This window comes from Hevea brasiliensis, chromosome 16, assembly GCF_030052815.1.
Source record: "Hevea brasiliensis isolate MT/VB/25A 57/8 chromosome 16, ASM3005281v1, whole genome shotgun sequence".
In the NCBI taxonomy this organism is placed as follows: Eukaryota; Viridiplantae; Streptophyta; class Magnoliopsida; order Malpighiales; family Euphorbiaceae; genus Hevea; species Hevea brasiliensis.
The window spans coordinates 67,638,311-67,650,924 of NC_079508.1; the positions used below are offsets into that span (position 1 = coordinate 67,638,311).

General features: G+C 33.9%; 1 protein-coding gene across 4 annotated transcripts; it reads right to left on the minus strand.

The window, feature by feature from the left end:
* Nucleotides 1-1,742: 1,742 nt before the first annotated feature.
* On the minus strand, nt 1,743-11,478 carry LOC110631782 (kinesin-like protein KIN-UA). Of its 4 annotated transcripts, none has more exons than XM_058138243.1 (19): nt 10,946-11,478; nt 10,445-10,545; nt 10,235-10,357; nt 8,702-8,887; nt 8,315-8,536; nt 8,025-8,181; nt 7,419-7,568; nt 6,396-6,484; nt 6,098-6,301; nt 5,628-5,774; nt 5,313-5,447; nt 5,105-5,215; nt 4,167-4,305; nt 3,944-4,036; nt 3,654-3,779; nt 3,393-3,518; nt 2,794-2,937; nt 2,438-2,581; nt 1,743-2,343 (listed from the first exon to the last, which is right to left on the minus strand). In XM_058138243.1, exons 1-19 carry the CDS (start codon nt 11,157-11,159, stop codon nt 2,183-2,185), a joined length of 2,772 nt encoding a protein of 923 aa, XP_057994226.1. In that variant the 5' UTR covers nt 11,160-11,478; the 3' UTR covers nt 1,743-2,182. The 4 variants fall into 4 exon arrangements, with proteins under 4 accessions (XP_057994226.1, XP_057994224.1, XP_057994227.1 ...); XM_058138241.1 differs by having other exon boundaries at nt 5,084-5,215; XM_058138244.1 differs by having other exon boundaries at nt 2,438-2,566; nt 10,946-11,477.
* Between the last annotated feature and the right edge of the window lie 1,136 nt (nt 11,479-12,614).

A 12,614-nucleotide genomic window follows, 5' to 3' on the forward strand; every position in this document is an offset into this window, starting at 1 on the left:
TACCAAGATCATGCAACCCGAAAGAAGAAGCGGACACAAAAGCACCTAAGCCAAAAAATTGTGTATCGCAGGCAAGACAACTTTGCTTGTAGAGGGTGATGAGGCAGAGCTCGAGACGACAGAAGTAGCCTTTGGGATCAGCCATGAGAGGCAAAGCCGCTAGAGACCCTAGAGTTACCAACATCCAAAAACCATACTCCTTCTAAGAGCTTGTAGAACAAAGCACAATAATAGAACCAAACATGCATATAACTACATAAGAAAAGGCAAATCTACAAAATAACCCTTACATGAAAGCCCTCAGTCTGCTAGCAAAACCAACAATGAATGTTTTACACATTATAATAGCGATATTTCAATAAACTTTGTATCTCAAAAATCTTTTGACATATAATGCTTTATTTATTTCTAAAAAGTAATTAATAAAATAAAAAAGAAAGAAATCCAATATAATGTTTTACATTATAATCAATATTATTTCATAGCCATCGAATTAACATGAAGGTTCATATCACTCTTTGCAACATTGTGTCAATTTAATTCACAAGATTTAAATTAAACTTCCTGTATATAAGTGTGTTTTTCCCTTTTTTTCATGATTTAAAACTTGATATTTTCATCTTTTATTAGGATAATTTGATATAGAACATGAAGCATGTTTCTAATTATTCAAGATTTTATTATGAGATCCAATGACCAAATTTATTTAAAAGGAGCCATTTTTTTTATCTAATTAGATAATATAAATTAGTTAAATTGGTACAGAAACAATTATTTACATTTTCATTTCTGAAGGAATAAATAAGGCATTAAGCAGTGCGAATATCATTGTATGAAATGTAAATAGTGACATTTAGGATGAAAAATTAATAATAAAAAAAGGCCTGTAACTAAAATAGGAAGCTACCTTTTCTTGTTATCATCTCTCTCTGAAAATGAACAAGTCTGATTACTTTCAAAGCTGAAAGCTTGAACTTGTTTGTTTCATCGTCTTGTTGGCTAGGCTGAAATTGAATAGAAGCAATAACTGATGAGTGTGATGCACTGCGTTTTTAGAACACAAAAGCGTGGCGCAGTGAGAGAGGTGGTCTCCCGTGGCCCATGCTTTTGTCTCTCTCCAACCCAAATGCAGCCCATTAAGCCTTACTAAAATCAACTGGAATCTTCTTAGGATAACACTTGATAGTAAGTACCCGCAGGAAATTGCCCACACTCTTTAGTACAATAATAAATAAATTTTAGGACGTAGGAAGGGATGAACGAAATTTTGAATTTCATGAACCTAATATTTTTTTTTTTTTTACTTCAAATATTGACCAACTGTAGATACATTACCCAGTGTTTCTTGGTAATGCCTGTTTCCATTTCTATGGAAATCCTATATGCTACGCAAACTTCGAATGAATTATCTCACTCGAAGAAAAATAACCAGTGCTGAAAAAAAATTGTTCAATATGCTGTTAATTGGACGGAAACTTGGCTTTTCATGCTACTCACCCCTTATTCTAGAAATGCCATTATATTGGCGAGAACTTAAGGCTTTTGAATGGAGTCGACTCATATCATCCAATAGAATATGGAGACCCATGATTTAGGACTATCTTGAGATGAGCTGTTCATTACTCCAAAGATCACGTGCAATGCCTATTTCTGGATGTTACTGTAACTTCCCAAAAAAAAAAGAGTCCCAGCGAATATCAGCCTGTAAATTTTAAGCAAAATAATAATAATAACAATAATAATAATAATAATAATAAAGCAAATATTACTGAAATCCTGAATGACGTAGAAAACTCACATCAATCTAATTTTTTTATCTTTACAAGAAATGCTAGAATGTTAGTGTTCCCTATTCAATTCATATACAAAGAAATTTGTGCAACAACTCCAAGCTACACTGGAATGGAATCACTAGGGTTAATATACACCCAACAAATCTAAGGCTTTATATGTACCTAACCAATATAGGGTACTCAAATCCAAGCAAACCCTTCTTAATAACAAAATTTCAACAGGAACACAGCAGAAAGTCTTCGTGCTTGCTCTTGAAAGTAGGAGAGATCAATAATTCCAGATGAAATTAATTCAACCTTCAGTCCAAAAATAATAAACAAATAATTTAAGCTAATGTGCCGCTTTTTTTTGGATAAGATGTGCTCGTTTCTAAATCTCCACAAATTCATCAATAATCTATACGTAGTCGCCTCAATTCAGCTTGAAAAGTAGAGCTTGAGGTTAAGGTTCGATTTGCAAGAGTCTTTATATCTTCCCTTGAACAGTCTCGCGAGATGCGAACCAGTTCCAAAAGTGCACCTCCACTAATCATGTCTTTGGCATTTACTTCTGCGGTGTAGTAAATTCAAGCCCTCTTGGGTCTCAGATAACCTTCAATGGGAGGGCAACTTGTACTATATTATATACGAAGAAGCAAACTTACCATGTTGTGCTAAGTGGCAGAGTGCAAGTTCTATATGGCGCCTGATTTGTGAGGTTTCATTGTTAGCATTCTGCACAATCCATGGAAGTGCACCATCCTCAATCAGAAGAGACTTTCGATTCTTAGATCCTGCACCATTTGATACTAGTTCCATATTATGCATCCCATAAGCATCATATTTAACTAGAGATTCATATTTGGAATTCAATATGGCACAAACCAAGATTAGATGCAAACTTGATCAAAAAATGTTGTTAGTTTAACAGTTAATTGCGTGACAAGCAGAGAAACAACTCTATAGATTACAAACAGCAGCACTGACAAACTTCAGTGAAGCCTCTTTTGTAAATTAATACCTTGAGTTGATGCTCTCGACTCGCATTTTGCAAAATTTGCTATTCCACGAGCAACTTGTGCAAGAACATCAGGATGCCTGTACTTAACCATTCCTAGCAAAGCCTTGATGCCACCTTCACCTCTTAGCTTCATTTGCAATTTATCTGAATGATGCAACTTCATAGTAATTATTTACAGATCACAGGTATATGCAATTAAAAGACTAGCTACCATAATTGGTAATATCAATACAACCGCAATCTGTGCTGCTAAACCTAAGACTGGGAAAGAGACACAAAGAGGAAGAGAAGAAGAAGAGCCCATTAGTTTTGAGCCTCATATCTCGGTTAACTATCAACAGCTTAACAGTTATCTTTCAACAACAGATACGAGCAAATTGGAGAGAAAATTTTGAGAGAAATTCTCTAACTCAACATGCTATTACAACCTTAATATTTACTGGAAACATAATTAATATAACATTTTTTTACAACTAATTTTTTTGGACCGGACCAAAGTCATCAAATTCAAATGAAACTTTAAATTTTGAAATTCTGGAAGCAAGAGGACTTAAAAGTTGGCAGAATAAACATTGAAAATTAACAAAAAGTTAGTTTACCATTTCCACAAAGATTGGCTATGGCTCCAGCAACCATTCGAAGTGTTTGAGGATCCTCAGCATTGGCTGCTGTCATGGATAATAAACGGATGCCCCCTTGAGCCATTATGAGCTCTTGGTTGGTTTCTGATTTGATATAGAAATAAGTCATACATGAAAGATGGAAATCAAATGCAAAAGTCCCCATTGAGAAAAGTAGCAATAATTCAGCACGATCTTCACATTGGACATAATGAATCAAGTAATGGATTCAATACTTACCATTCATTGCAAGATTGGCAATTGCACCAGCTGCTATTCTATGTACGGTCTCATCCTCAGAGCTTCTTAGCAGTGTCAACAGAGACGTAAGACCACCAGCTTCTACAATCTTCTCTTGATTTGTTTCTGTATAAAACAGGAATTTTCACATCAATACAGCCAGATAGACAAGGACTGCAAGTTCTTAAGGCCCTAAACCAACAATTACATACGATAAATACTAGCACAATTCTTAGTAAACTGGGATAGAGGTTAAGAGAAACTCATTGCAGCAGAAGTTAGAAAGATACCTTCAGCTGCTAGATTTGCTACAACTTTCACAGCATGAATTCGCACATCAGCATCTTCCGCTTCAAGCAATGACAGGATCTTATGCAATCCAACTGAAAAACATTGGATCATATTAAGGGGGGGAAATTAGAAAGGAGATCAGAGATCCATCAACTTTAGTTATAGTGCCAAATTAAAAATAAACAAATAAATAAAGTGCCAGAGTCAAGAACCAACTACTACCTTGTTCAAAGAGTTTAGCTATTGAAGCCTTCTCCCCATTTGCTGTATCATTTAGCTGTGGATGTTGAAGTTGAGACATTTGAGAATCTCGACCCCCAAGAATTTTCTCAGACCCGCCCTTATCAAGTCTTCTTCTTGTCTAAAAGATACTCAATAATCAGACTTCAGATTTTAGATATCAAGCGGTCACATTTTACATGTTATGCACATAACATTATAGGTGATCACTCACTTGCTAATAATAAGAATGCCTAAAATTTTCAACCCTAACATATCATAACAGGCAACATCTATCATTGATCACTGATTTCTTAATTTAGTTTAGAAAAGGTTGCTCACTGCTGCAGTATTTGTATTGCAGGGTTCTCAACATAGATTACTCATGGAGAATTCAACATCTTGAATGTGAAAGAATTGTAAGATCACTCAACAGCAATCTATTCCATTAAAAGTTATGATTTCCAATCTAATTGACATCTAAAGAATGAGTCTGATGCAGGACAGCTAAGAGGAGTTTTAATAAACAAAGATCAAATTTGAAAATTGTAGAACTAAGGAAATCTGGAAGAGAGACAGGATTTGAGTGGCTGAAATCTGCAATTATTTAGAGGATTTCAAACCTGGTTTTTCTGTGAAAAGAGGACAAAAAAAAAAAAAAAGATTCTAAGCTTCACATTAGAATTCCTTAGGAATCAAGAGCATGCTTATAAACTCTACTGCTGATACCACAGTAAATAATTAATATAATTCCCATATGAAGTTCTCTTGCTGTCTACATCAGAGTCCAATAGAGTTCCAGCACCCTTTGTACACAATTTCAATGAAGCATACTAATAATTAATATAATTCCCATATGGAGGATCTCTCTTAGAAGTAACTAAACATTTTCACATACTAATAATTTCAATGACGCATACCTCATCAGCCTCAAAACTTACTTGTAACAGCTGACTTTGTAGTATTGCTATTTCCCCTTCAAGTTTTTCTTTCTGGCATGCCTCATCTTCCAGCATCTTAAGAAGCTTTAAAACCTCAGAATTTCCTGTTGCCTAGAACACCAAAGTCAATGTTCTACCTGATACCAATGAAGACCAAAGATTCCAAAGAGATAAAAGGGGCAAATTGCTGAGAGAGACCAAAATATACCTCCAACTTCTTTGATTGAGCTAGCTGACTTTTAAGATTATCAACTTCCTCTTTAGCAGCCTTCCTTAAGTGTGCCTCTTTCTGAAGCAATTTTTTTAGCTCAGCAACTTCCTCCATAGCAGCTACCTGGGAACCCTGTGTGCCACAAGTGAGAGGATGAAACCAAAAATCGTCTATTCAACAATCAAAGAGGTGAAAATTTCTAGCAGCTACTCATTAGAAAAGCGTTTCAAAACCCAGTTAGTTATATTAACATCAATATACCAATATTACAGACCACAAAATCTCAAAAGTTACACAACATTATGAAATCACCTCTTCCTTAGATGTCACATCAGAACTATCATCTTTGAGTCCAACCTTGTTGTCATCGCTAACATGCTTTTGCTTGTTCAGCATCCATTTCTCTTCTAGTTTCTTTATTGAATCCATACACGCTTTCTGATATTTTACTCTTTCCTTCTACAAAAAGGAATAAAAATTCAAATACACGCCTAATTAGCTTTCACATGGAACAGATCAAAGACTGAGCACCATACCAAGTATGAGCCATGAGGATTAGCAAAATGAATTCCAAGGTGCAGTTAAACGACAGGCATTTCAGGAAACACTTTAATGTCAATAATGGTTAAAGGTATTATGGCATTATATGTACAATACAAACCAACAATCACAACTTTAATAGAAGTTGAAATGACAAGTCTCTGCCTCTCTATTTCTACCTTGACAACCAACCCATCCATGCACACAAAAACCAATACTTCATTAATAGATAGAAAACATACCTCTAATGCATCTTCGTAGTTTCTTTCAACTTCAGAAATCTGATTTTGTGCTTCTATAGCTATTCTTTCAATTTCCTCCTCAAATGCTTTCTGCTGCCTTTCATGTTCTGCAATGAGTTTGTCCAATTGTATATCTAGCACTCTAGCCAAACTTTTGTAATCAAATTCTTCCTTTAATTTCAACATATTCTGCACCTTCATTGCCTATGATAAGGAGATTGCAAAAAAAAAAATTTTAAATTAACAAACGATAACAACAAATAAAAGTAAAACAAAACAAAGTGATTTCAGTCCCCACCCTTTGACCAAACATTATAGTGCTTGCTGTCTCTCCTCGATGGCGTGGGGAAGGACCAATTGTAATAACCAGAGAAGTTCTTGCTGACCCTGTTAGAATTTCATGAAGTCAGGCACCTAATAAACTCAATATTACAAAATACCAACCACTTTTTAAGTGTTTGCTCAGATGCTAGTTCATAATAACATAGCCAGATGACAGACATTTTGTAGATGACAGCTAAAAATTGGCTAGCATGAAAACTTTTCAAATTGGTGAACTCTTTGTAATTCTACTTTTATATTCCAATCACAAGATTCAAGTCATTTAAAAAATGTAAAAGAACACATAGTTTACAATAGTTAGCTACATTTAATTATACTAGTTTTTGTGGCATGCATGAGCAACACAATTTTATATAACTTATAACGAACATGTGATTTATATTATGTATAAATATATTACCATAACTATATATATGAATTCCATGAATAATATTTTTTGATATTTTAGTACATTTTATAAATTAAATACTAATATGTTGTTTAATTTTTAATTAAAAATAGGTCTAACTTATAAAAAAAAGGTTTAGTGAGTGCTAATGTTATCCAATTTACTTAAATTGATCAAAATTGAAATGAAATACTAATACATTTTATTAATAATCTTTAAAAAATTATTTTTAATTTATTATTAAAAATATTCTTGAATATAAAATCTTTTTCTATTTTATTAAAAAATCAAAATTTTATAATTTTATTAAAATAAAAATTTTATAATTTTATTAAAATAAAAATTTTATAATTTTATCAAAAATAAAAATTATTTAAAAAATTAAAAAGTAACAAAAAATTCAAAAATGAATTTTTTTAAATAAAACATTATTGAAAGTTTAAAAAATGAAAAATAGGTTTCACCCCTTATTTATGCTTTTATATATATTATAGAATATAGATAGATGAACAAACAAAATGTTTCATACGTGATCCAGCAAACGCCCAAATACAAAAGGAAAAAGTAATTCTTTGTATGTATTTATATTACCTCCAAATGAATCTCGAAGCAATCTAGTAAGCTTCGAATCACGAACTGGGACATGTGGACTATTTTCTGCCAGTGCATTAATGCACTTCCCTAGTGCACTCAAGGAGAGATTAATAGATTTGGCCTCCTCTAGAGTATGCCCCTCACTTCCTGCCAAATAGTGAATGAGTAAAACAAACCCAAAATGTGAAGGCAAGCTTGATGGCTTTTACAATATATATATTTTTTTAAATTGCAGTAATACAAGTGAAAATTAAAAAACAAAAACGACAGATGTACTTGCATACTTCATCCGGATCACACAAACAAAATTGCCAGGGGGAAGGGAGACAGTTATTCCTTGTTTTTCAGATTTTTTTTTATTTTGATTTTTGTATAGGAATGGTGTTATTAAAGCACTCTGAGCAACAGTTCTGCTTAAAACCCAGTTATTCTCTAGAGTTGAACATACTTGTGACTCAATTATTTATCCATTTCCAGACAATAAATAAATTAGTAATTATATTTCAGAAATAACCCTGTCAAACAAGAAGAAAAAAATAATAAGAAAATATAAAAAAAAAGGGTAGGAATGGGTACGGTTCACAACCCCATCTTCCAACATACCAGACTTATCAATACGCTCTGAACCAGCAAGATCTACCACAACAAGCTTGGCTTTCCGAACAACAGGAGGCTTCAGACTTTTAACCTTGTGGGAGTTGTCACCATTGTTGCTTGAAAGAGCAGAGTCTCTTCCCTTAACAGACCTCTTCACGTGCACCTATAGTATTTAAGGCTTCTATTAATGTTTTACTTAAATAGACATGCTCACATGCAAAAGCTCAAAAATTTTCTATTTAGGTTTTTGGCTTGTTCAAAAGAACCGTAAAGTAAGGAAATATAATCTAATTCACCATCAGAATAGCATGACTACGAGAAGATTTGGTATTCAATTTCGTATTTGCAGCAAAGCGGTGCACTTCTCCTGACCGTAATAGTTCCACAAAACTCCGCTGATCCCTAATTTCAATTAGGCTAGCTCCTGGCAGTGAAACATCTCCAGTTTTTGGGTCTTCCACAATAGAAATGTTATCATTTGTAGGATCAAGGAGGTCCTGTATAGTCTCCATATATAACTGCACATTTAAAAAAAAATGAAAATATTAGACAGATTTGACCATTCTAAGCATTTGCAAAAAAATTATTAACTAGTAAAAATCCATAAATTTAGCAAGATACTAACAAAAAAAAATTACAATATCAGAAACATAAGACAAAGATTTGTGTTAATGACCATCAACCTGCAAATAGGAGACTGAGACAGAATCTGTCTCCTGAGAAACATCTGCTAAAATATCCTCCATAGCACGGACCATTATTCCACGAGCAGCTGTATCTTCCTCCCCAAGTCGTCCAAGAGTATATGTCTTACCAGTACCAGTCTGCCCATATGCCATGACTGTCCCGTTATATCCATCCAAAACACTCTGCAGACACAATTTACAAGTAGGTATATCAGTTGGAGTCTCAGGAGGATTGGGAGAAAGAAGAGTCACTTTCAAACTCTCACATGCATACAATGCATACTTCCTTTATATTTCCAAGTTATGAGACAAAGGGAAGGTGAAAATCATTAATGAATTTACATGATAGCATTTAAAATAAGCATTTGTTTCCAGAATACATTCATAATTATCATAAATGAATAATCTAAGGTGGTTGAAGTCAAGAGGGGGAAGTGGATGAAGGAGACACAAACAAGATATATTATTTAGGAATGATAGCACAATGGAGATTCAGTTAATCTGATAACTTCAGATGCTTAGCATGTTTGGCCACAGCAAAGTTGTTACAGTTACTCTCCCTGTAGACCAAGTATGACTTGCTTGCAATCACACAGACTAAAACATAAGTTGGCACTCTAGATTTCTGCCCTGGACTGTCAAGTACACTTGTTATGTACTACTCAATTCTCTTTTACAGAGTAAATCAACTCCACTTCATGAGTGCAGTGTTAACAGGAAGAAAACTTGGGTGCCAATTTCCATTTGGCTTTAAACTTGGTATAGCAAGTTTGAGCTGATGAAAGCAGGATTTGTTTGAAAAACAATATCACTTTCAGTTTAACCTAATTGAAGAGATGATAAATAAATCGAGCCTTACTTGATTACTATTAAGGACAGAGGACCGCTTTAATATCTCTAGATAATGGAAACAAACAACTTATTGAAAATAAGAGAAATAAATTCTAGAGGAAGGTGGGAGGAGAATTATAGTGCCCTTATTTCATTCCGAAATTATAGTACCTTTATTAGGTTCATGGTGATCAAAATAAAAACAAAATTAGATATATAAATCTATTATCACAAAAGTTTTAGAACATTAACCTATTTGCTCAGAGTCATTGCTCTAATGTTGAACAACTCTTCGATCTATTGCCTTGAATGAATTTGCTTTTCTGGGGAACTCTTATTTATTTGCTCAAAAAGCATATGTCCTTTGACACCATTCATGCCTTATTATATATGAAAGCAAAGGTCAAAATGAACCTAGGTATATCTATACCAGGCCTTCGAATGAAAGAAGTAATGCAACCAATAAGGTACACGACAATTGTTGCTTTTGATCAATGACATAGAATTGGATACCACTGACATCACTCTGTCAATGACACAATCGAGAGACAAAAACCTAGATTTCTAACCAGTGAAAACACCACCTGTGTGCTAGCAAATCCAATAATTGAACACAAACAAATAAAAGGTTCACTAAGAATTTTCAAAATTCATGTAGGAAATCAAAAAAATTGAAATACAAACAGCATCGAGATTTACCTCTACAACGGGCTTTGCTACAACCTCGTAAACACGTTTTTGGGATGCAAACTCAGTAAGCACTTCATCAAACTCATAGGTATCTGAGTCCCAGTTGTTTTTCCGAAGTTTCAACCTCTTAAGCTAAAAGCAAGTAGAAGTGATGTGGAATTTAGTAAGCCAAAATTTATCAAACGAAGATGTTATTCAGTTAAAACTCTGTCAAGCTACCTCAGGCTGTAATTCTACACAATCAGCAAAATCAGCATCTGCCACCATTTCCTCTGCATTTCGTGGCCGCAATCTCACAGCTACCCTAACTCTTCCAGGAACTACAAGCAACCAACATCAAAATACAATTCATCACTCTCTAGCGACAACAAAAGCTCATCATTAGAAAATTTCTAGTGATCTACATTTATATGAGAACGAAGCGGTTTTTGGCAACCTAAGTTTCATAACTCCAAGAAGGGAAAAAACACAAAAAAAAAAAGCAGCAGAAATCGAATTTTCAGTTCAAAGCAATTAAAAAGAAGTGGTTAAAACTAAGCAAGCGTTCAAAATTTCAATAATGCAATGTTCTATCTTTGCAATTACGTAGCATTCAAACTCCCTCAATTGCCATTTCTGATTTGAAAAACTCATAAACAGAACTATGTCCAAAACACAAACATAAAAAAGAACAAAAATAACAAAAGATCTCAATCATTTAACGAAATAGCAGTAACAAACCTCCAGCATCGTCCTTGGCGGCTTCGGTGGCAGCGCCGAGAGAAGCAGGAGCACTTTTACGGAGGCCGGAACTATTCAAGGACTTGGATTTAAGAGAAGAATTCTTAGCATTTGAGTTAAAAGAGAGAGGCCTGTCGACTTTGTTGGTGCTATTGAGAGAGTTCCTGCTGCTGTGAGTGCCATTTCTGTAATTACCATAACCTGCAGCGGCCATAGTGCAAAGGGAGCGAAGCTATCATAAGGTCAATGCAAGCAGAATAGCTGCTTGTTTCTTCTGTTTGGTTCCCGAGGAAATAAATGTTAAGTGTTGTTGAAAACCAAGTCAGTGAAAGGAAGAGGAAATAAGGGTCATGAGAGATGTGCACGGATAAAACCGGAAAAGGGGCGGTTTTAAGTTCGAAGTTGAGCGAAGAAGGGGGTGAAGGTGGAGGCGTGGAAGTGTGGTGTTGTAGTAGAATGGTCACGGCTTCTGTGGGTCCCGCATTCATAACTCCTCCCTTCCTCCCTCCTTTTTATAAAGATAAAGTTGCGGAAACACCCCCCTGATTGCCGGACATTGTGATATTTTTGGTTTTGTACTCATAATTTATGCTGCGGTACGTTTAAATATAACATGTAATACGGCGGTGAATGAATTAAATTACTGAATTGGCCTTCTAACGGTTTTCGAACTGAGGCCGTAATTCACCAACCGTTTTGCAGTTGATCGCTTCACAGCAGGTGATTGTCAAAATATGAAAAAAAAAAATTAAGGGGATAATATAAAAACTAATAACATATGGTTGATTAGGATGGTAACGATGTTTGTAGTAGTTTTCACTTTATTAATTAATTTTTTATAATATAATAAATAAGCTTTAGTCAAAAAGGACATATCCAAATCTTCCTTTTGTCAATTTCTATTAGGACTCTTTATTAATTTAAATAATCTCTCATTTTTAATTCGTATACAACATAATGCACTCGAAAATAAGTTATTAATATAACAGTATAAAGAAAACTCTAGCTGGCTAATTAAGTTCTGAGAATATAATACTAGCAACATGATTGATTCTTAAATTTGATTTTGGCCAAATCACCCCAATACACTGTGGGACATAAGAATATAATAATAATGGTTGTGCTATCATTTGCAGCATTAAAATTCAGTAATTTTAAAGTTTTAAAAATTATTTGAATATCATAAAAAGAAAACTCTTTATTAATATAAAAATATATATATATATATTATTGACATATGTGGGTCACATAGGCAGAAGAAATTTGAAATAGATTTGGCACAAAGAAACAGATCATGGGAAAGAGCTTTTGCAAGGAAAAGAACAAAGCAACAATGGATAAGAAATTTTGAAATCTATTATTATTATTATTATTATTATTATTTGTGAGTTCTAACACATAATAAAACATTCAAATTCAAACGTTCCAAAAAGGAAATGTGATATATAGTTTTCAAGAGCAAGCTTATTACCTTAAAGCAAAGTCATATATATAACTTTAACCAATCTTAACACAGGCCTTATATGCCAAGTGGAATGTCCTTTCAAATCATAAGATTGGCTTTGCTTATTGGGCGTTGAGGACCAGTGAAAGAAACTTTAGAAGAAAATGAAAGCACAATGATATAATCCCACTCAAGGGTTTCATTCTGGAAAAAGAAAAACAAGAG